Source organism: Anolis carolinensis, chromosome X (assembly GCF_035594765.1).
Source record: "Anolis carolinensis isolate JA03-04 chromosome X, rAnoCar3.1.pri, whole genome shotgun sequence".
NCBI lineage: Eukaryota > Metazoa > Chordata > Lepidosauria > Squamata > Dactyloidae > Anolis > Anolis carolinensis.
Window position 1 is genome coordinate 6,928,218 of NC_085847.1, and position 24,668 is coordinate 6,952,885.

The window sequence follows — 24,668 nt, forward strand, 5'->3', positions numbered from 1 at the left end:
GAAGACTTCTAGGCAATGCAAAGCAACTATATGTTTAATAATTAAAAATATGTAATTTATTTGCTCCCACTTGATCTCGATTACTGGAGGTTCCCTCTCATGTAAGAAAACCCTCAATAGAGATTCTCCTGTACCTGTAGGTACAAAGGAAAGTGTCATATATTGAGTCAGGTCATTGAGTCCTGTCCTGTATTATTCATTGATATGCTGGTTGGAACTTTGTTGTTGTTGCTTCAACCCTGTAGATCCATTTGTACTATAATGTTTCTAGGCATATATACCCTTTCTTCTCTTGGCAATGATCTTAACTTCTATTTTTAGTTTTGGCTAATCATTTTTCAATAGTCTTGGAAGTGAAACCATGCATTTGATTATATCACTGCTGTTAATAAAATACAACCTCTTAGTGTTCAAAGCTCTTCCTGTAGTTTTTTTTTTGGTACATAAGGATTTTTAGTAGCTCTTTACATTTGTAGAAGTGTGGGAAGGACATGTGATTGAAAGTACCTGATCCTTGCAACATTATCACTGAAATAACCTGTACCAGAGATCCATATGTGGCATCCCCGTTATTCCTTTAATAGCAACCAAGTGTTCTGTTCAGATGTGCTCCAGGAAAATCTCGGTTTTATTACTAGACTCACAGTATTAAATTGCTGTGCTAATTTAAAGTCGGCAGCACCACCTACAGAACAGGAAGTCTAAAATGGGCCTCTGATAATTCCCTCAAAGCATTATCATGTTCATCAGCTAGTTGGCTATCTGTGTTCTGTCTTTCTGATAATTTTGTACCCTTCATGTGTCTTTTTTTTCTGTGCCATCAAGTCAATTGTCGATTTATGGTAACCCCTATGAATTTTATGGGCAAAGAATAGTCAGAGGTGGTTTTTCCCATTCCTTCTTTTGAAATATAGCCTACAGCTCCTGGGATTCATTCATGGTTTCCCACATGGGAGAGAAAATGGCTGGAGATCTTGATAAGCGTTGAAATAATTTCAATACCTTCACATGTTTGAATTGATCTTTAATGAACAGATTTCTGATTTGACTGAGGGGTCTCTCCCTAAGCATACACATTTAATGTTTGCGAAATAAGCAGGGTAACTTTCTGGTATGCTTGAAGACCATGGGTATTGAAATCTACAAGCTACAGCTGTTGCATTCCATAAATTCACTGAGGTATTTGTGACTCTGCCATCTGGTCAGATGGTGTTCTACTCCACCAGTGGCGTTTCTTCATGGAGGGATGCTTAATCTCATCTTTCCTTTATTTTGTTCAGCTTTGTCATGTGCATTGTTAATTTGGCAGTATTTGAATTGATTTCCAGTTCTTTCCTGGTTCTGTTAGAAGATTTCATTGTTGCGGTGAGTTAAATTTCTTTCTTTCAGAATCAAAACAGTTATAACATTCTCTTTTCCTGATATTAGGTATTTATTCATAAACACTATGAATGTCTGTGATTAAACATTATCTAAAATCCATGGGTTGTTTGTGTCTAATCTACCAGTATTTTTTTCATGAGGGGAGAATCAGGTCCATCCCAAATTGTTCTTGCCAAATGACTCGAAATAAGCCTCTCAGTTTTCTTTTCACATCTGTTTGAGTTTGAAGTGTTACTGTATAGATGGTCGATGTTTATTAGTATATTGCTTACTAATAACAATATTTAGTATGAGTAAATTGTAATCCAGTGGTTCTATTTTTTGTCTTCAGATCCTGCAGTCTTCCAGCAAAGACCCTGAGCTTTAAAATTACCCTTTGATTTTATGTATTCAAAATATGTATTCATGTGCAAGGACTATACAACAATGTGAATCGATGTGAGGACACATATTCAGTCTTTGGAAATTGGTCTGTAAATTGTTTAATGTACCTGTTGATCACACATTAGCTTGTTGTGTGTCTGGTATTCCATTTGTCTTTATATATATGAGAGAGAACTTTGTCTGTAGGCTTCATAGAAGATTATTGCAGTATTTGAGTATTGTTCCAGTCCTGGACTTATAAGAGGGTTGTCAAAGCCTTCCTGTGACTTACCACCAGGAAATGACTGTAGTTGGGAGTGTTGGTCTTGTTTGCTTGCGGAGGTCCCTGAGGCTGTTACCCTCACTTGGATATGTGTGAAGATTGTAATTGGGGCTATAACCACCACAGTGGGCAGTACTTCCCCTCCCCTTGCCTCCTTAAGTGTTTCAGTTCCCTTATAAAACAGAGGTGCCATTGTCTTGCAGGACTTGGACAGAATCCTGTGCCTCAAGCACTGTGTGATGCAAAGGCCTTTCTCTCCTTTGCTGTTGCATTCCCATGGAAAGTCTGGACTCTGCAGATGCTTTAACTCTTTTGTTTCTCACTAAGGGAGGTCAAGGAATAGCTGTGTCTGCTCCCTGGTACCATAAATTAAATGCAAAAGGAACTGATATTTTAAAGACATTCCTTTGCATACTTTTTCTCATCTAGCATTCTGTTTCTTAGTGTAAGAACAGTTTACATCACCTAAGGGTATGGTTAGTCTTCTGTAGTGAAATGTGGAGGTTTTGTTCTCTTTTCCTGTATTGTATCTCTGCTTTACAATTTCCTCTGCCTTTTTTGTCCTAGCTCCAATCATATGAACATACTTTCACTCAGCCTGTGCCTTTGTATATCATGTAACCTTAGTCTACTGAGCAACAGAAAGTACAGGACTAGAAACTGAAGCAAAAGCTTAAAATAACTGTTCAATTCTGGATGATTGAGAGGATTTTATGAGATGATAAATATAATTGAATGCTAAAGTTTGATTGGAGGTAATTCAAGGTGTGAAAGTGTAATAAAACCATTATTTAATTTTTATTAGACTTGTAGGTATAGCATCCTTATAATGAGATCATTTTTAGTCATTTTAAAATTAGAATCAAGTGAAAAGTTTAAAACTTCATTTTTGAAATAAATACTGGTTATTAAAAAAACCCCCTCAATTTAAAGTAAAAACATTTTTAGAGAACCAGATTTTTACTCACCCTGCTTGGAAGACCTGAAGGCAAACATTATGGTTAAGTCTTTTTAGCCATTGCATTGGAGGAGGTAGGCAGGGTGCCCGATGGCAGTACAGCCATCAAGGAAATATGAAGACTATGCAGCTCACCCTTTTGATAACTGGATGATTCAGTTTGCTGCCAATTGGAGCCAATAATACCCTAAATCCCTCTGGACATGAATTTCTCCAGACTTGAAAGCTGGGAGCATAACCAGGGGGTGAAATACAGATGTGTTTACATAGAGAGGATTCAGAGTAGTTGTCTCTCCACTATTGTCCTGAGATAATAGCCACAGTTTATATGAATGGTGGATTCCAAAGAATTTCAGGACTGACCCTGATGTGGGGGAAGGGAGCAGATGTGCATTTATAGATGTCTACCCACTTGCATATAACATAGTGTGTGGGTCTCCCCCTTCCCTTAAAAAGTGGTTGTACAGTATTTGAGGGGAATTAAATCCTCCTCATTTTGTACCATTATGCACTTTTTCCCCATAGGCTGGCTCATTATGGAAAAAAGGGCTGGGAGAAAAGTACTTCAAGATATGACACTAAGAAGAGGTTTTTCATGAGCTTTTTTTAACTGCCCACCCCTGTGTTAAAAATATAAAAATAGACATCTGCTTTAAATGTAAGCAGGGCAGAGACTGGTATAAATACAGTTGTCCCGTCATGACTACTGAATCCCTCAACCACCAGCCTTTGCTTGTGCTGTTGTGTCTTTTTCAGGTCACTGCCTTTCCCTCGGGGAGTATGAATTCCACCCGCTGGAGATGCTAACTCATATTCTTGTTTACCTAGGATTCCAGGCCGAAGGAGGAGCAAATTAGCAGTCCCTGTTTTTATAAAAGCTGATAGACTTTCTGCTCATATACTACTGTGTCCTTTGAACATGTAAACAAATCTGAATAAAATGGCTTTGCGGGTGGCTATTGCAGCATAATAATGGAGTGTGTAAACAAGTCTCTGAGTCAGCTGTTCCTGCTGTAGAATGTAAGGGTTTTTTTTTAAAGGAAGGATTTTAATAGACAAATCGTGTGCTGTTCCCAATCCTCAAGGGGTTGAGGGAACTGCAGTTGATCTGGAATAAACAAATAGCACCAGTGGGAGTGTCAAATGGATACTCCTTCGACAGAAAGCCCAAACTCAAATCTCTGGTGGCCCTTTAAGAAGCATCTCTTAAAATATTGTTCCTGGTATTATTTTATTTGTTGGATTTATATCTTGCCTACCAAATAATGGCACTCAAGGCAGCTAACTAATGACATCAAATGAAACAAACAGAATTACAACATTAAGACAGATTAAAATAACAGTTACATCACAAATAAAAGAAAGGACTTTGTGCAGCCAGTCGTGGCTCTGGTTGTGAAGTGATTTTTTTACGAGAAATACTTCAATGAGCTTATAAAAGGAAGGGGTGGAGTCAGGGCCATCAAAGTGGCTTGCAAGGAAATTGCATTGCCCATACTGTTGTCTGGATTAACTGTGAGCTTAGCTGATGTTTGTTGATGCGTAGATTTGGCCCCAGTGGGTTCTACATGCTGTTCCTTGCTGCTTGGGATAACTGGCTCTATCAGTCGATACAACTGGAGGAGTTCCAAAAACCTGTGAGCAGTTCTGGCAGTTCAAAAGGAGCTGTGCAGAAGGGAGGGAGGGAATGAAATATCATATCCCTGACATCATCCCATCTCTTATCAACCTCTCGCAGAGGCATATATAAGACCAAGAGGTCTTTCTTTAGTCCTGTGGTAACATCCCCAAAATTCCTAGATTCCATTACTTACTTAGATGTCAGACAGGGAAGAGGCCCCTATAGGCATTCTATAAAGTAGCAAAAGTAAACAAATGAGGCGGAGAGGATAACAATTTTCATTTTGTGAAAAGTGGGAGTCTGAAGGAGGAGCTCCTGTGTGTGAAGGTTCTCCGTGAAACCTCAGAAATCAGCCTTCCAACAGTATTGAGAGTCTCCAAGCATAGATTGATCTCTCATCTTCCGACCATTGTTCACTACACGAAGGGAGCAATGGCAATTACTGCAAAAACAACAAGACTAGCAAGTCCCCCTCTACACGTGTTCAAGTCTACATTATAAAAAGCTGGAAAAGAGCTAAGGTAGCCTGGAAAGCTTTGTCTCACAGAGTGAGTCTTGCTGTCATACTCATGTTGGCTTACAATCCATGTCACTTGCAATGGAGTACAAGTGACACCATATGGGAGGTACAGAACTCATGGATGTTTTGGAAGAGGTCTTTAGAGAAATGCCATCTTCAGTTACATTGTAGTACAGGATGCTTGGGGCAGTAATGCATTTTAAACACCCATACCTTTGCATCTCCCTCGAAAGCTACACTTAAAGATATTTATATTGCTTCCTTCATCATAGCTTCCATGGAGTGGCATGCATTACTTGTGCTTAGTACAAATAGCACTGGAAATCTGCATGAAGTATGTGGGTGGAGGTGGAGGAAAGGAGCTCGGGTGGTGCAGAGAGGAAGTTTTATGTAATTCTTGGCTGCCTTTCTGGTAATTGTTTTAATCAAATGGAATGCAGCATAGTCTAGTGCTTGCTTGGCAGAAAGAGTAATCCCCCTCCCCCTTTAGTTTGGATCTGGTTGAGTTTTCAGTTGCTCTCCCAAGTTGTGAAACTTGATGTGTTTATCAGGGATTAGATATGAAAAAGAATTAATAAGTAATGAAAAAAGGAAACTTATTTCATACTAAAGACACAGATTTGTTAAAGGGAGAGAGTGCATTTCAAGTGTTGCTTAGGGCTGGGGAGATTTGAGCTTACATCCCCGTTCAGGCTTGATCTTGAGCCAGTTGTAGACTCTGGTGTATTTGTCAGATGGTTGGAGATCTCTCTACACTGAGCTCTCTGAATTAAGACTGGGATAAAATATAACATATTGATGAAGAGAAGTATTTATGGTTGTGGAGAAAATTGTTCATGTGGAAGAAGTTTCATGTTCAAGGGAAAATATACTGCCTTATTGTAGATGTCACAATAAAGATTTGTATGTCATGATTGTAATGAGCCGTAGCACATTTTGGAATCATATACTCCTTCTAACCCATTAAGAGAACATTGAAAGGTTTTGCTTTTTTATTTTTTTAAAAAACACCATTGTCTGAATTTAACAATTGGAGGCTAATCTTAACAATAACTTGTTTGAAACAAATCAGCCACATAATCCATTATTTAAAGTACAAACAGACTTGAATAATAATGGCTCATGCTTGGTCAAATGTATACTAACATGCAGTATATGAAGCAAAAAAGAGAACTAACTTGTATTCCTAACAAGTCTTGACATTCATATTTGATTTTTGTCCTTTGCTGTATGGCATGCAGCACATGCAGGGTCACAGGGGTAATGCTTGGAATTTAGTGAGATTTGGAACTGAGGTCATAAGAACCTATCTTATTTCCTCCATATCCTGCTTGTTGTTGGGACTTTCATTATCTTGGTTCATCCAGGCTACTTTCTGCTGACAATTGCTGGCTCTGATTTAAGTGGCTTCAATTCATAGCTCTTCAGTAGGATCATTTTAAATGGGTTACAGAATCGCAGGGTCTTAGCACTTTCAAAAACCACATTCGTCTCTCTTAAACCATACCAGCTATTAGCAGATGATTCCATTCAGATCTACATCTTAACATATAGTTAAAGCTTCCTGTATGTCTCTTGAAATTTGTTTCATTGGCTAATGCTGTCTATGATTAATAAATTATCTTATCTGCAAGTATGTCTGCAGTTAGCTGGACTTCTCAAAGTAAGCATTCACTTGTTTAAATATTTTTGTACAAAATTTACTTATATAAGAGAAAACAATATGTTGGTTTTAATGAATTAAAATGTCATTGTTTTGCACCAAGTCATCTTGTAAACAGGCTTTAGTTCAGCTTTATAAATGGCTTGTGATTTAATTTAAACACACTTACCTGGCAGTAAACCTTCATGAGCTTTCCTTCTAAGTAAGGTATGGGATTGCACTATATTTCTCCATATCTTTCTGGCATATGGATTCCCATATATTCTTGTTGAAATTTCCATTTGTTTGGCAGTATATGCATTTCTCCTTCAGAATTTTACTAGTTTGTGTCCTTGGAGTGCAGTTTCGCTATCAGTTGACCTCGCTTCATTCCTTTCTGTATGTAAGCAGTTTTAAAAACAAATCCCTTTAGGCTTGCTTTTTCTAACATTTCTTCCCTTTCTTGATTGACACTAGTATGTTGTCCCTCTTGATGCCTTTTTTGTCTGTCATGGTTTATTAGTGTGAAGCCTACTAATATAGCCATATTTTTTATTCTTCGTATGGCTGTTAGTATAATGTTCGATGTGATTAAGTGATCAGTCTTGTCAAAAAGGCTATGGGCTGATTCATGTATTATATTTACTTTGAGAAGACAATGACAGACATAGTTCTGTGTCTGTACTCCATACATAAACTGTAATGCCTAATACTGGGAATGATATTAATGGCTACTAGCTGTCAGAATGTTCACTAGGGGCTCAGAAATGGGTATAAACATGAACACTTTGTTTCGGGTCCCATATGTTCATGGCAATAGCCATGTATGTACATTGAACACAGTGTATATCTCATGCATAATATGGCAGGAGGGGTGGATTGCAGCCATTGGTTTACCTTTTCTGTATTTCTTGACTCATTTTGCAAGGGTTGGAGGACATTTCTTCAGTAAATTTGGCTGAACCAGCGCCAGTTTGGGCAAAGAGCCATATTTACTGCAGCTGCATTGATACAACCAGTCCTCTTAACGGTATCCCACAATGCAGTTCCTTGTGTTTAGAAATGTACCAGAGAGCTTCCGATGACAGTTCTGTCCAGAGTTGGCCTTTTTATAGCGCAAATATAGTCCAAAGACTTCAAACAGAATTTGCATTCTGATTTGAGTAACCTTGCATCAGCAAATCTAATTCCTTTCAGGTATAAGAATCAATATTTTCATTGGGATGATTATTTCAGCAGAAGCAGGCAGTGTCCTTTCTGAATGTGTGCTTAAAGAGATAAATATACCTACGCTTCCCATTCCTTGGCAGTTGCTCACTCTGTAAAACTGTCCTGCCAAGGATTGGGTTACTGCTTGGGATTGTGTCCTCCTTAAATGAGAGCCTGTCGTCATAGCTGGAAAGGGCCAATTCTCTTTGGGTTAATGGGGTGGGGAGTATTTCGTGGACACAGCCTTTTCTGTAATGCAAGCATCTATTCCTGTCTGAAGGTCTGTGCTTTTAAAATCATGAGGTGATTTAAAAAGTAATCCATGTGTCAGTTGCCATGATAAAACACCCCTTTTGTTGAAAAGATTTGCACTTCTGCAGTGGCGTGTTAAATTATATGAACATAATGGAGAAAAATGCAGAGTTTGGAAAAGTTACTTCTTTGAACTAAACTTTCCAGAATTGTCCTCTGGAAAATGTGCATTTATTTTGGCATCCTTACAAGGAACCCAAAGTTTTGGTTCAACAACATTTGTGAGGCCACATGATTCCTACCTTTGACTTACAGAATCAAGATTTAGAACATGGAAGAGGACACGGAGATCACACAGAACATAGCTCTAGCATCATTTACAACTAGTTGTTCATCATGTGCTTAAATCCTTTGAGTAAGGAAAATTCACTACTCAGTGAGGCCTTCAGTCAGACTGTCAAACAGCTCTTACCATTAGTAAGATTAGACTCACGTTCAGCCAAAATGTGCTTCCCTGCACTTTCCATGCAGTGATTTGGGTCCTGCCCTCTAGAGCAATGAATAGCATGTCTGTTCTGCTTTCTGCATGACAGGACTCCAAATACTTGAAGACAATTAATTATATCTCCTTTTGATCTTCTTTCCTCTAGGTGAAACATACCAAGCTCTTTCACATCTTCCTTTTAGGGATTCGTTTCCAACCCTTTTACTTCCTAGCCAGATATTCTTCATGACTTTATCTAATTATTCCATTTAATTTTTTCTCTCATACAGTGCCATTTGGCCTTTGAGGTCATCAGGGGAACCTCTCCTGTGACATGTGTTAGCTCCACTCTGTAGCTATTTGGAGCAGGACATTTAGAGTGGTGGCACCTGCTATGTGGAATGTTCTTCTTTTAGGAATTTGATATGCTCAAACTATTCTGGGTTTTAGACACATGCTAAGAACATACATATTTATAAAAGCATTCCCTGTTTAGTTCAAACTAAAATCTATTCCATGAAGAATATCGTGTACACTAACATGTATGTATTTTGTTGTTTTGCTAATATATACAGCATTGGATTTTTTTTTTTGATGTCAGCAATAGATAACTATTTGTAAGTAAAATAATAATAAAGCAATCAAACCCCAATGGACATCGCAGTCTGTTCTCAAATCATAGTAGTAAGTTATACATGTGGAGAATTTGGCCTCCAAATGTAGTTTCTGGTGGTCTCCTAGGTGGGCTTCGCCCATTCTTTCCTTCTGTGTGTATCATTCTTTGATAATAGGTGAGCATCTTTCTGGAACATCAATCAAAAGTATATTAAGGATTACGTTGACAGACATGGACACAATGTGAAATCATTCGTGTTTTTCTATGTCTGCAACATGTGGGAAGGAATGGGGGAGGAATATTATTAACTTTTGATGATGGGATGGCAGGAATTGTAGGAGCTTTTGTCAGGGTGGACAAATGTCTTTATGTTATGAGTCAATTAAGTGGGCAGGAGGAAAACGGTTTCTTGTTCTTGCTAGCTCAGGCTGTTCACATTGTTATGGCTCCATTCTACACCCTTGATACAGTCATGTTGTCCTTCCAGCAAGGACATTCCAAGGATTCATGGGAGGCTTCTGCTTGAAAGGAAAGGATGGTAATATAAAATACCAGGCAGAACCACGGCAGACTCAAGTTTGATACTTTAAGTTTTACCTTCATACATGTAAAACTAAGGCCACAGAAGCGGATTGGTAAGGTAACAGGAGAGCAAACTATTTGAATGTCTGCAGAGTTAGAGGACAGGACATTCACTCATATGCCCATTGCAGTCACACTGTGGTCACTCTAATCACTGTTCTGTCATTGTTGATGGGAATTTATTAGGGAGTGCTGAGTTTTAAATTGGATGTGATGGTGTTAGTGAGGATAGTCTTCACTAGCTAGCACTGACATTTTTTCTCTCTGGCTTGATTGCTTTTATCAGGGAGATCTGGGAAATCTAGGGAAAAGGCATTTTCCTCCCTCATTCTGTCTAAGGTGGCTGCATTCTTCGTGAGCCAGCTCCAACATGTACAGATTGCTGCAGGGCCTTGCAACAAAGCTTTTGGAATGAGCGAACTCTTCCCCTGCCTGATACAGGGTGTGTACAACAGGAAAGATAGAGGAATGTGTAATGTATAACTCAGGCTTGTGTGGTGTGATTACTCAGCCAATACTTGAACAGGCAACTATTACTTCAATTGAAGATTGTTTCCAAGTTCTTTGTAACACAGACCCAGTTCCCTGCATGCAGATTTCTGTTACGGTCAATATTTTTTTCACAACTGTCCTATTGAATGGTCGACCAGGTGTGTCATTCTAAAGCAGGGGTGAGAGTTCTGTAGCTGCCTGGATGTTGTGCACAAGTAATGTACACATATCTTATTAGATGTCATCTTTGAGACCTCCAAGTATCATCTGTCCTTATCATGAAGTATAACTTGTCATCAACACTTCTGAATAAACTGGCTATTACCATGTAGCCAGTACTCCTCCTCTTCCTCAGTTGTGAAGCTGGTTGCTAAACTCAGGAAGAAGCAGGATGAAGGAAGTTAATGAATAAACTTGCGAAGTCTGCAGTTTAACTCTTTTATGTGCAGGTTTCTCAGAGGCTGGCTCCCGTATCTGGCACTCCATATTGGAGTGCTTTCATTGCCAGTGTCCCAAAGTGCCCATGTGAAAGGAAGAAAATTCCAGAGGCTTGACAAATAATTAGATGCAGTTTCATTCTCGCCAGTACCTGCCTGGGGTAGTGAGCAAGTAGTTAGTGTGTGCCTGGTAACATTTCCACTCAGTAATAAACAGACCATTTGAGTCAGGAATCTGTCTTTTGGCATGCTCACCAGACTTTTCGGCTGTCTGGGTTTGCAGATCAGCACCATGTGGCCCTGGCTTTGTTTCTGGGCAAAGACATTATTTTGTGTTTGTTCTCTGTGTATATGTGCACACACACGTACGTACAAATTGCCTGGCAGTTTCCCACCCAAGGACTTGTGAGCAGATGAAAGAAGCACATTTTATATATAAACTTAATGAACATGTAGAGAAGCAGGTGTTTGGAATATGTCTAGTGTGACATGTCCTAAACAGCACTTCAGCAGTGTGTGAATGCTGTGCATTATGTGTGTGGGAGATACTGCCTTTTAAGAGGGCACTCTGACCAAGATATATGATCCATTCCAGAACCGCTGTACCTTTCAAACACCTAAGGGGAGAAGAGGGTAAACTCTATAAGGCAGTGGTTCTCAACCAGGGTCCACATATGTTTTTGGCCTACAACTCCCAGAAATCCCAGGCAGTTTACCAGCTGTTAGGATTTCGGGGAGTTGAAGGCCAAAAACATCTGGGGACCCCAGGTTGAGAACCACTGCTATAAGGGCATATTTAGAAGTGGTTGCAGCTACAAACTGCCAGTGTACTCAAGGGAAGTAAGCACATTCCTGTTCAAAAACAAAAATTATATATGAAGATGCTTTAAGGCAAGACTGTGAACCATACAGTCTTCCAGATGTTATGGGACTGCAAGTCCCATCACCCCTAGCCTGCATAACCAGTGGTGAAGAATGGTGCTCCAGCAGCTTCTGAAGGGTTGCATGATTCCTATCCTTCCATAAAGTTTTATTCCTTAATAAGGAAGGAGAAGAGTAGAGTGGAAAGGTGGTGTGCCTATTATTAACCAGTCTTAACATAGGACAGACAGTTCAATTCCTGTGTAGTCCTGCAGTATTGACCTTTACAGTGAAGAATTCCTGGTTTTGTAATGTGCTGAGGGGTGAGAGGTAGAAGTGTGTGTGTTTCAGAAAGACCGAGAAGGGAGTGCATGGTTCGATAGATGTTTCATGGTGGGAAAGTTTATGTCATACAAAACCACACCTTCTCTGATAAAGCTTGAATCATAAACTGTGTACACATTGCTACAGTCAAAGAGCCGCAGAGCTTGGAAGAACAGCAACTTTTTGCCCTCTTCTCTCGGTATGTATCTGCCTTGGGAACCCTTGTTGGGTATTTTGTTCCTTGAAAACAAGCTCTCTTTCTAGGCTTTGCTCCAGTTATATACTAGAGTGGGGTGGGGGCTCATAGATCATTTGGGAGTCCTAAATAAACAGGAACCTGTTTACACTTAGGATACATTTAGACATCCCTGTTTTTTGTCTCGAGTTGTGTTATCCTGGTTGTGTGGAACTTCTCTTCTATATTGGTATGACCCTTTAAGGTTTTCTAACTTGTAGATGAACACACAGGAATCTACATGGAAACATGTATATTGTCTGTCTAGTTTTCTCTTCATCCATGGAATACATACACCCCTCCTTACTTCCAAAGGGAGAAATTTTACTACATTGTCCCTGGAGGCACTCTTTTTGCCTCTTTAGTAGCCAGATATATTAGTAATCTAGTTAACAAAATGCCTAGGGCACCTTTCTCTTGAAGTCCAACCAGATATGCAGGTTGTGGAGACACTGGGCGTAGTAAAATGGGTGGTGTTTCTTCACGATGGAGATCCTTCAGCTGGTTAGGTAGTGGTTTCATGGATTTACTTTGAAGAATTACTTGGAGAACTAATGGAAATGCTGTGTGCAAAATTTCCCTGTGTGAGTGTTCACTGGTACGTGCAGTAAAAAGAGGAACTGTCAAAAAAGTAAGCAGTGATAAGACCGGTTTCTGCTGTGTTGTGCCCGTTGAGTAACTTCCATATAGCTTCATAACTTGTTAAACATTAACCTAAGGAGCAAGATTAATATTTTCCTTCCATTTCCCCACCCCCACTCTAAACACTTGAAGACTCCCCATGCTACAGATTTCCCAAATGGATTTCCCTTTTTTCTATTTTCCTTACTGCACAAGAGCAGACCGTTCCAAACTTGTCCAGATTTCTGTCCATACTCCCCTTTTTTCTCCTTTTGAAGGTCCGTGGAAGAGTCCTGTTCTCCCTCTTTAGGAATTTGTGATCTGACCCAGCATGTTGAGCGGTGTTTCTAGGTGATGAAATTGCATTTACCTAGTAGGAACTGGAGCCCATATTAACTCTTTGCACCTAGGAAGCTAATGTATGGATGCTGTGTCTGGAAATTGACAGACGCTTCTCCAGGGTTTTGCCAGAAGAAGTGGAAGGAAATCCCTCTCAGAAATCTCTGTTTTGCACAAGGTAGTGATTGCGGCTACATTTTGAATGAGTTCATCATCACACACAAGTAACAATTAGTCTGCTACAGACTTTGGTAGCTTTGTCTCTGAGATTGGCTGGTTCCAGGTCTTTTTTAGTTTCAGCTGAGAAGTTTTGCTCTCAGTTTCCGTTTGGATAGTCAACGTATTTCCCCCGTTGGACTGTTTAGTTTCTGTATAGATAGGAAGGGGATTTTTAAAAATTGTGCTTACCCTATGATTCAGAGAATAAGCATTTACTACAGCTGTATTTAGGTACAGTCTTTTCAGATGCTTCATTATGGATGGTGGTGGGTTTTGGCTGGGTGGGAGGGGAAGGAAGTAACTGGCAGGAAGTAGAGAAAAATAATTCTTCTCTTCTGTGTCTTCTTCAGATGCATTACTAGCTGATCTGGAATCCACTACCTCCCACATTTCCAAGCGACCTGTCTTCCTGTCAGAAGAAACATCTTACTCCTATCCAACTGGAAATCATACATACCAGGAAATCACTATACCTCCTCCAGTGCCACCCCCTCCTTCCAATGAGGCCTTGAATGGGACAGTAAATGATCCTTTAGACCAGTGGCAGCCCAGCATCCCCAAAAATATTCACCAGCAGGTAATTTAAAAAACACATTCATTTATCTCAACTCCTGCTAATGGGAATTGAGGAAACCAATTGTAACTTCTAAAGAAGGAGGGCCCACCACTCCCTCAGGCAGGCTATTCCTGTGTTGAACAGTCATCATATTTGATTATTATGAGATATATATATATATATATTTATACGCCCACACCCACACAATTTTAAAATGTATGTAACTAAATTTCTTTAATATACTGACTGCCTGGTTAACTCTAGTATGTTTCATTCCTAACTATGATATTGATTATCCCATTGATTGTAGTGCATGTAATTTCCACTGACTATAATCCATATAGCGGTTTGTCATCAAGTGCTGGTGACAAACTAAAGTGTAAAAAAAAAAATCCTAGGGAGCACTATGGTATTAAGGGCTGCAGAAAGGGTTTGAAGGCTGTGCCTTTCTGCCCTTGATCTGGTATATGTTGCTGCACCACTAAGATATATTTTATATACCTACCAGAGAACCTGCACGTCTGATTAATTTAATAATACAACATGAGTTCTTAACACATCCTGTTGCCTGGCAACAGAAAACTGGTGGCTAGCGGTTGTCACATGCTACTGAGTGGGATTGGACGTTTCCATGTTTAATGGAAAGAAGTCTCCATGGGCTGATTATTTTTTTAAAAAAATCCAACTGTGTCAGCCAGCGAGTTTCACATTGTGTTTGTTACCAGTTGAGTTTGAGGTGTGGGTGCTTCCATGGAAACTAACTCTCCTCCCTCCCTATGATCTATGAAGGTCTTCTAATTAGGCACAACGGTACTCAAACTTCGCTGTCACTAAAACTTACATTTTCTTCTGCTTTGCGAAGCTAAAATGAAAGCTTCTCACCCTGGAAATATTGCTTAGAGCCCCTTTGTTAATCTACTGCTTGAAACCACTATAGAGTGAGGTAGATCTTACTCACCTAATGCCCTCAGACAAAGAGACTCTGGCATATTGCCTTAGTTCTTGGATGGAGGTTTCTGCTCATGTTATCTGTATATTCAAATTCATTTCAATAAGACATGCATACCACTTTTTCTGCAGCCACAGTCCCAGTCTCCAGTATACAGCTCTAGTGCGTCTGGATCCAGGGAGTGTGTAATTTCTCCTCCGCGTGCAAGCGAAGAAGAACACGTCTACAGGTAGCCTGCTTTTTCCATTGTTCTTCAGTTTACATTGGCAAGAAATTGAGACTTTAAAAATGCTGAATGTGAAAGAAAGTTACTTGAAAGAGGATGCTATTCTTTGTGAATAGACTTCTCTTTAATGTGAGAAAGGGAAGACATAGACATCAGCCTCATTTTTGCCATCTCAAGAAACAGCATCTGTGGTGTCAGTGAACTGTTATGGTTTATGCTCTTCAATGGCTATGACTGTCTAACTGTAAGGGGGGAAAAGATAATGCAAGTTACTTTTAAACAAGAGTATCAATTATAAACAGCATAATCAAATCATCATGCTTTTGTCTTCTAGTTTTCCCAACAAGCAGAAGTCAGCAGAACCATCTCCCACACTGATGAGCTCTTCATTAGGCAATAACCTCTCAGAACTGGACCGACTCCTACTAGAACTCAATGCTGTTCAGCACAACCCTCCTAGCAGCTATCCAGCAGGTAAGAAGCAGTGGCCGTGACTGTACAGGACTGGCAGAATTAGAGAAATGGACTGGGAGGTCAGGCAGGAGAGATTCTATACCTGGTTTGTTAGCTTTTGCCCATGCATCTGCTACACTTTCTCATGTGTAATTGCTTCTCTGTTTCCCTTTGCTCATAAGATGAAGCTGCTAGGACCCCCTCGCTGCCCAGTGGGGCTGGCTCTCACTACAGCGCCTTGGAGAACGCTACCTCTTTGAACACACAACCAACAGCGCCTGCAAAAGAGAAGCCCAAGCGGAATGGAGGGCATGGCATTGAGGAAGTGTGTCCCAGTGTGGAGAGCCTTTTGGACGAACTGGAGAGCTCTGTGCCCAGTCCAGTGTAAGTAGTAACAATTTTTTTTAGTGTGTGAACCCCAGACAACAGGAGGAAACAAAAGTTGAATAAGTGGTTGGGTTTGTTTTTGTGGGCTTTTTTGCAGAGAGACGTGTTTTCTAGAATCTTCCATCCAGCGTGGGCATTGCCCCTGCTAGCTCGTGTGCTCTGGGTATTGTGGTCCAAAAATAATGTTTTCAAGAGAGGAAGCAGTTATGATCCACAACAGAAAATGCTGTATTGCCTGGCTTCTGCTTTTTCCAATGTGCAGGCTTCTTGCCAATGAAGAAATTGAAAGCTGAGGCCATGGATAGTGCCAAAAATACACAAAACGTGTCAGGAGCTAAAGAGTTATAATGAAAAAGCGTAACGGGGGGAAAAGGATGCAGCTGAGGAACAGATGATGTAATCTAGGGTTTACTGACAAAAAAGGGACTGAGTAGGGGAAACGGAGCGACAGAGAACGTTTAGGAGTCAACAACGGAAGTTTACGTAGGTGTTGAGAAGAAAGAGGAAATCAGTTCTTGAGATAAGAGTATTGTGGTTGTAATAGTGAGTGGAATGAGTTCAGTAAGACAACTAGAAGACCAGAGGATGTTGGAGTAAGAAGTAAAAGTGAATAAGCAGATTAGATGATTAAGAAGAAAGAAAAATCTGGATTTTTATCAATGTTACAAAGCAAACAGCGAAGTCTTGCAACTATGTGAGACTCATGGAAAAAGAAATCAGTGTAGAGAATGAGTTTGAGAGCAGCGGAAACAAGAATTTAACTCCAAGTTAGCATAGGGTGAGGAACAGCTAGAGGAAGAGGAAGTAGTAGCCTTTGCCTTCATATTACCCTTAGTGAGCCATTTCCCTTTGAGAAAACATACGTTTTTGGATTAGCACATCAGCCACATTTGTCTAGTTCCACTATGGGCAGAATGCCACCCCCACATTAGCATTTATAAAAATGACAGAAAAGCCTCTTGTGCCACCTGGTGACTGTGGGTGGAAATTTCACAGTGTTTCCCCCCCTCCCCCCAATTCCCTGATAGCCCTTTAAAACACACTAACTTTTTCAAAATGTGGTATGGCCTTGAGTCCAGCTTTCCAAAGTCTTGCTAGGAGAGATATAAAGTCCCTAGACTTTTCCAGATGCCACAATGTTCTAGTGGCAGCTACGGAAATGGTAGCTTTATAACTTTATTTTGGTTACCTTGCTGCTTCATTTATGATTGCTGGAGCGCTGCCTCCTATATTGTTTGTTGGTTTATACAGTGGGCCTGCCGGAGCCATGAGATCTGGATCCACAGTGTCAAATGTGTGTGGACTGGATCATGATGTCCATCCAAATAGGTGTATTACTGGATTGTCATGCACCCATTTCTCAGATTCCCAGGCTGTTCTTTTGGGGAATTTTGAATGGCAATCTATGCACGGGAGTAGAGTCAGGCGGCAAGGCCCGCTTGATACAGGACTGAAGGCTTATTCTCTGTGTTAAGATTGTGGTCTCCCCTTCCTGCTGGCAACTGAGTTTCTGCTGTATTTTTCCATTAGTCCTGCTATCACTGTGAATCAAGGTGAAATGAGCAGCCCACAGCGGGTCACTGCAAGCCAGCAACAGACTCGCATATCTGCCTCGTCAGCAACAAGAGAACTGGATGAGCTGATGGCTTCACTCTCGGACTTCAAGGTGCCCAATCCATCCTTTCTTAGTTGGTTGTAGTGTGTGTCTTCTGCTTTTTTGCATCCTCTACCACCCTGTAAAGTACCATTTTTCCCCACACCTTTTAGTTATTATATGTTGGAGTCTACCAAACTGAGGTGTTTTGGTGCTTGATTTGTTGTGGCATTGTTGTCCTCACGGGGGAGGCTTCCAATCCCATTTTATAACACGAGCCTAGTTTTCTCCTGATACAACAATTGGACTCTTTTCTCAGCGCTCACATACTTTCAAATTCCATATGGGTGCTATTGTTCACTTCTCATTTATAACTAAAGGATGTGTTCTTTCCTCTCAGATGAAAAGCAGGTTGAGGAAGAGGTGGAAAGATTTATGTAAGACATTTCTGAACAAGGAGCGATGTTAAAAACCAGAAAAAAAATGTTGAAAGGATATCACTGGTAGTGGCATTTATAATCCATCTTGTTCATAAGAGCGAGGCGTAAAAATAGCTTTTGATATGCCTGTATTATGGCAATGTAATACAACAGTGTCTTGCATATGAAAGAGCAGTTGTACAGGTGCTAGATGACTGCTTTCCCTTTCCCAAAGCTGCTCTGTCTCTGAATTGGGAGACAGTTTGAAAGCAATCAATACTCCATTGAATTCCCCTCTCCCACAATGTTGCAGCTGCTCCTTCCCTCCGCTGCATCTCTCTTTGATAACCGCTTGTTGTTTCCCTCCATCTCCCCCTTTAAAACACCTCTATTCCCCCAGTGGGCAATAAATCCACCTTTGATCATTAATAATGATACACAATGCAGAATAGCAGATATACAATTAAGAACAGACAACCGATTCCCTCCTCCATAACTACAATGGCCATTAACCTCCTTCATTCTGCAGTAGTGCTCAGCTTTTCAGCTTTGGAGCTGAGTTCCAATTTGGGAATGATCTCTTTTGGATCCAATGATAGGCGGGAGTTAAGGGTACAGAATGGGGCCGGTTCAGAGTGGGTGTAAGTCGTAAATACACCACATTCAGCCATGAAAAGACTTTATAGTCTGGAAACTTGTGCTTCTGTTCCATGCAGAACCTTTGCATGCTGTAGACCAGAGTTAATTTTGCTGGAAAGCCATTGCAGGTTTTAAATTGCGTGCTATTGCCAATATTAAGAGAAAAGGGCAGAGTGTTCGCTGGATAAGAACCTCACTCCAGTTTACCTTATTTTACAATGGATGGTTGTAAGCTAGTGGGGAGGGACATGTTCTAAATTTGCTTACATTTTAGTCACATAATTGATAAAGTGTGGAAAACTCTGGTGATGGTTAAATTGACTTGTTTTAAAACATGATAGAAGATAGACATGTGTCACTTTGGGAAAAATGATGGGAGTTTAGAGGTAATTAGAACAATGTTTAATGCTGTCAAATAAAATGTGGAGATTTTGCCTGCCATGCAAGGTAGCATCTGTCTTGGAATTTGTAGCTGTGTATGTGAGCTCCGTTGGAATGGTGCAGTTAAGAAAGCTAAATTACATCTGCATTGTATTGCTTCTGACTTCAAGTTTACAGTTAATGGAGCTTTTTATGGTTGGTTCTTATAGTGTTCGCATAGAACAGTCCATTGCAAATCAGTCATTGTTGGTTTTCTTGCAGTTTGTCTTAGATAAGCAGTTTATGCTAAGACAGTGTTTCATCTAGCCTCTTCTCTTTTTGCAGTGAGACGGTTTGTACGCGTGTGTGTGATGTATTTGAAAATAATCCTTCTTGTTGCACTCTGAACAATTATTTAGATAGGTAGCAAAAGGTATTACTAATGTGGAGTGTGCACCGTCGTGGAACTCTTCTGCACTCTGTACTTGCATCTGGCCATTTGGATATGGTAGGCTCTTTGTCCTAGACTCCTCCTTTCTTATGGTTCTTCATTTCTAACTAGTCTGGATAGCTTTACTTTGTTTTTCTGTCATCCCCCCTCCCCTTTTTGGCCTCTTTCTCTTCCTTCAAGCCTGTTTCCATCTTTTCTTCTGTCTTTCTCTTTCCCCTCCCTGTTTCTGTCTCCTTTTTTGCAGACCAGTTCTACCATCTCACTGACCTCTGAGCCCTCCCTGGAGCTCCTCCCTGGCCTGGTTAGCCCAGATCCAGGTAGTGTCCTTCCTCCTATGGCTCTCCTGACTACCTCAAAGCAGCAAACCATAGGCGATTATGGGGATGTGCGGGGCCCACTAACAGCTCTCCCATTGGAAGTACTTCACATTGAAGAAGAAGGTAATAGTCCGGTCAGTGCTGTGATTCCAGAGCATTCTCTTGCCACCCTACATCATCCTTCTCAATCCTGGTCTGAACCACAATTTATAGAGACCTCAGCCAGTCTGCTGAGCAGAGAGGCCAACGGGGCCTTCCTCTCGTTTTCTGAGGTGGAGTTGTTATCCCTTCAGTCTGATGCCGGAGCCCAAAATCAGAGGTTAGCAGACTCAAAAGCACCTTGGAGGGAGAAGGAGAGATATGAAGCCAAATTTGCAGGGGTTTCTGTTAGGAGCCCTTGCATGAATACCAAAGTGAAAGTGTCATTGCCAAAGGAGGTGGAAGCAGCATCCACCGCCTTTGAACCAAGTGCTGCTGCCCACAAGGCAAATGAGGCCAGTAAAGTAGCTTTCAACGAACTGAGTAATTCAGCTGTACCTCAGTTTGCATCAAGAACACCTCTGGAGAGAGATGCTGTTGCACCAGCTACACACACCCTGGATCTTTCAAGTCTGGATCAATGGGAGAACTTTCCAGGCCCCAAAGGCCAGCTGGACCATACCCTGCAGCAAGGGGTTGAAGTCAGAGATCCAGCAAGAGCCAGCAGCTACCCTGATGTAACTGAGAAGAAGTATGGTCCAGAGGGAGTTTTCAGGAAAAATAGTCTCCAGAACTCTCCAACGTGCCAGTGGAAAGAGCCTCTCTCCAGCTCTCCAGAGTCTACAGGAAATGCCTGGAGAGAAGACCTGGATCTGATCCCTGCTTGCAGATCGCCTGTGGAGAGGATTTCTACATCAGGCCAGGCAGGCATCAAATAAATGAGCATCTAGTGGGGATTTCTTTTGATGATGCATCCAGTTTGTCTGTGCATGTAACATGCTTCAGGCCCTTTTGAATTAAGCTAGTCTGCATGCATCTGTGAAGTAGATGAGACGGCAGCTGCATGGAAAGACGTTTGAGAAACCACTGCCCTTCATATGTGTTGGGGCAATCTTTTGGACATTTGTCTGTGTTTGCTTTCCTTCGGGTTCTGAGCATGTAGCACTGCTTGACTGCTTTTAGTAAAGGAAGATGAACCAGGAATGTGGCCTGGATCTCTTCCAAGTCACTATCCTTACCTCCTTAGTTGTTTTGTCTGGCTTATGACTTGGTCCTTAGTCACCTGAGCTCTAAATAACCAATCTGCAGAACTGATGTAGTAGAATATTATCCTTGAAAGATTGTTCTGTAAGAAATATTGGTCTCTAAGGACATTTGTTGGTTTTAATACTAGGGGCTGCTAGAGCTACTTCCCTGCAACCTGTACACTAATATCTCCATGCGGACATGGAGGAATTGGCTTCAGATTTTTTCCTTCCCTCCCCTGCTTCTTTTACATGGTGCATGAAAATGCTGCTACTGGTCATGATTGCCTCAAGGTTCTTCTGAAACCTAGCTAGATGGCTGCTTTTGCATTTGGCTTATTGAAACACATGTGCTTACTTTCTGCTGTCATTGTTGTGTGCTTAGTTGATGCGGCTGGCCGTGGGGGGCTTTCCTGAACATCACTGCATTGCCTGTAGATATGCCAACACGATTGTGTGCGTGTGTTTTTCTCCCTTCTGTTGAAGGAAGCTGAAAGTCTGGGCACTGTGGTGTTTTGTTGGCTGTAGTTCATTGAAACTGTTATTTTCTTCCCATTAAGATCAAATCTGTAATCAAGCAAACAAAAGAGACCTCAAATGTGCACCCAATGTGCCGTGATCTTTCACCGAGACGCAAGCTGGGCCCAGCCATCTTCCACAAGACGGTCTCTCAAGACCGCTTGATTGAGGAGTTGCAAGACAGGTTGGGCATTAGCAAACCAGAACAAGATGAATGGAGAAGCCCAGACAACTGGCTGACTGAGGGAGTAATCATCATTTCCAGGCCACAGAAGAAGGAACAAGATGGTGGCCAGCAGGTAGAAAAGGTAGAGAACACCACCTTGCATTTCCCCTCCTGAACATGACGGAGAGCATGTCTGAAAAGTTAATGCCCATACCTTGAAGCACAGGAAAACTGTTTCATGCACACTCTGGACATCCCTCCATTGAAGAGAAGAAACTTGTCATGTAAATAACACAGATCTTGCTGCTTCTATAATAGTTCTTACAAACCCAGGGACTGAAAGAAGCAGCTGAAACCTGAGAAACACATGCTGTTTGTTAAAATAGGAAAATCTAAGATGCCTATGTGAATCAGGAGCCAAACATTAAGAATGCTGGCCATCAGTGGTCCTCTGGACAGAGAAGAAAGCAATGGAGCCTGGCCTGTTTACCAGATGGTTTGCAGTAAAGTGTTTATTGAGTTTAAGAGAGGTAGATTTCATGCTGCTGTGCAGTATTTGTATTTTACCTAAAATAGTTGCTACATTAATGAAGCCACAACCGTTTTTTAGGTATGGCACACTCAGATGTAGAACAAGTAGCCTGAATCTCTTGACGTCTACCATTGACACTTAAGGTTTTTGATGTGATGGTGGTGGTGGTGGTGGTGATTACTACCGTTACACATTTACTAATAGCCACTCCACCTAATAGGTAGTTGAGGTGTTACATGATCAAATCTCATAGAGATAATATCATGCCCCCCTTGCCCCCCTATTCTCTGTGACTATTCTTTTCATTTCTGCTTGCCGAAATGGAGATTCTGTGCTCCACAAGGCAAGATCGTAGGCGTCTTCTGTCCTATATTATGCTTAGTACATGACATTCTTCTGGACTGAGTGCCTTTGGACTCTCTCATGTTTCTTCCTGCTTTCTTCCTTAGGTTATCATTCCTGCAGAATCACCCCTCCCTCTAAGAAGAACCGTTTCTGTCCCACCTTCTCCCCCACCACAGATTCCTAAAGATGTCTCCAGGGCTGTTTCTGTCAAAACCTCACCTCTCCCTCACCCTCCGCCGCCTCCTCCTCCCTTGCCGCCTCCGCCGCCTCCGCCGCCATCGCCACATGTCCCTCAGCTGCGCTACGTGCCCTCCGCCCCTCCTCCTCAGCCCCTCCTCCAGTGGGAAATGCTTTTGGAGGAGGGCTCCTCTCCCCGAGCACAGGTTCCCAAAGAAAGCATTGCCGTGGTCTCTGCTCCCAAGACAGTGGTGTCAGTTGGCTGCCAAACAGAAGAGGACTCGTTCTTCCCACCAGAGCAGGCATGGCATCCTTCTGCGGGGTGGGGTGGGATGACTTATTGCAAGAGACACGTTTGGAGTCCAGCAGCTTTTTGGAAACTGCCTTCCCAAAGATTTGTCAGTATTTATGGCAACCCTAAGAACAAATCGGTAGGATAACTAATTGCGATGAATGCTGAGTTTCAGAGTGTGTGACATCCATTTAATTGGATTGAGAGAGTCACCTATTGTGACTAAATAGTGCTTTCTTTTACAGAAGAAAAATGGGTGACACCCCCCTCCCCTGGTATGGCAAAGGATATATCTGCAGCCTCGATGTGTTGAATCCTACTTAGATGGGGCGTAATATTTGCTGGCATACAGATGCCATGTTCTATGAATTGGGGCCCTTAAGCTTTGTAAATGCATTATGTAAATGCATTTCCTCTTCCTTATCAGTCACCCTGTATTGGAAGAATCAGGTGTCCCTGCCGGTTTTCATTCTACATAGTTTAACGGAATACACACTGCCTTCCATGCTGTGTGTTTTTTTTTTAAAAAAATGCTTTGAAAGCATCCATATGCCACATGGCAGACTGTTTAACATCCCTCCTCTCTGCCTGTGGAAATAGTTGGGAGAAGATATTCTATTGCAAGAGCAGTCCATTTTGATATTGAAAAAGCTGTGCACAGGTTACTTTGTGTGTTACTTGAGGGTCATGTTGCAGCGGCCTTTTCCTGTTTCACATATGGCTGTAATACTCTGAATGCCCAGAGTGTTGCCATTATGAGTAGTTTCGAAGCTAAGAATTAAAAATGGCTTGGGCTCAAAGCCCCCAGTAATTCTGTAACTAACCTTGGATTGGAAACCAGTCCTTCCCTGAATCTACGTCCAGGGTATTGTTTTTATTTTTCAAATCACAGCAACTTCCAGACGCTCTTCAATCTTTGTGAATTGTGTGCTTTTCAGGTTCCTTATGCTCCACCTCTGGAACGGGGCTCTCATGTTCTGGCTGCTCGGCCGCCCACCCCTGAGAAGGCAGGACACCCTCTTTCTTTCCTATTTCAGCATGGCATGTGGACAGTGCTTCCCTTGGTGTTCTTGCATGGCAGAGTTGCGAGTTGTTTACCAAAATGTAGTCATTGTGCTTTTCCTTCAGCCAAGCTTGTCTGTTTCTTATTGGTAGTTCTAAGCTTAGGCACAACAGCAGGCTTCTTCAACTAGCCTGAGGTTGGAGGAGTCGTGGAATGATTCTTTAAACAAGGCTGCTTTCAGACCGAGATTTAAATCATGCAGTCCTTCCGCCTCATTCGTGGAATTTTCAGTGCCCAGAGGACATCAAATCCAACTTGTAACCTCTTTGTACATTCACACGTTTGCTTCTTTTTTCCTTTTCTTCACAAATGTTTCCAGTATTTATGGATACTTTTACAGTATGATAGAAATGCTGAACTGGGAGATATGGATCAGATAATAAAATCTGTCCAGTGTTTCCATTGAAGAGTATATATGTTTAAAACCTGTTAAGATGTGTCCTTTACTTTTGTTGCATTTCTTGAATTTTTGTGTATCATTGAAATAGGCTGGGATCACTCGCTTGGCTCGTACTGGGAGAACTGCATGTCACAGGCTTGAAAATGGCTGTCCGCATTG

The 24,668-nt window shown here is 41.4% G+C and overlaps 1 protein-coding gene across 3 annotated transcripts in view; it reads left to right on the plus strand.

Moving 5' to 3' along the window:
• Positions 1-24,668, plus strand: part of pxn (paxillin) — a 36,456-nt gene that overhangs the window by 3,129 nt on the left and 8,659 nt on the right. For 2 of the 3 annotated variants that reach the window (XM_062958766.1, XM_062958767.1), the window contains exons 2-10: positions 13,792-14,018; positions 15,078-15,175; positions 15,507-15,646; positions 15,808-16,009; positions 17,543-17,678; positions 19,720-20,694; positions 21,576-21,842; positions 22,682-23,056; positions 23,985-24,053. In XM_062958766.1, coding sequence (XP_062814836.1) covers positions 13,792-14,018; positions 15,078-15,175; positions 15,507-15,646; positions 15,808-16,009; positions 17,543-17,678; positions 19,720-20,694; positions 21,576-21,842; positions 22,682-23,056; positions 23,985-24,053 — 2,489 coding nt within the window. The remainder of the gene's footprint in view (positions 1-13,791; positions 14,019-15,077; positions 15,176-15,506; positions 15,647-15,807; positions 16,010-17,542; positions 17,679-19,719; positions 20,695-21,575; positions 21,843-22,681; positions 23,057-23,984; positions 24,054-24,668) is intronic. The other variant, XM_062958768.1, reaches the window with a different exon arrangement.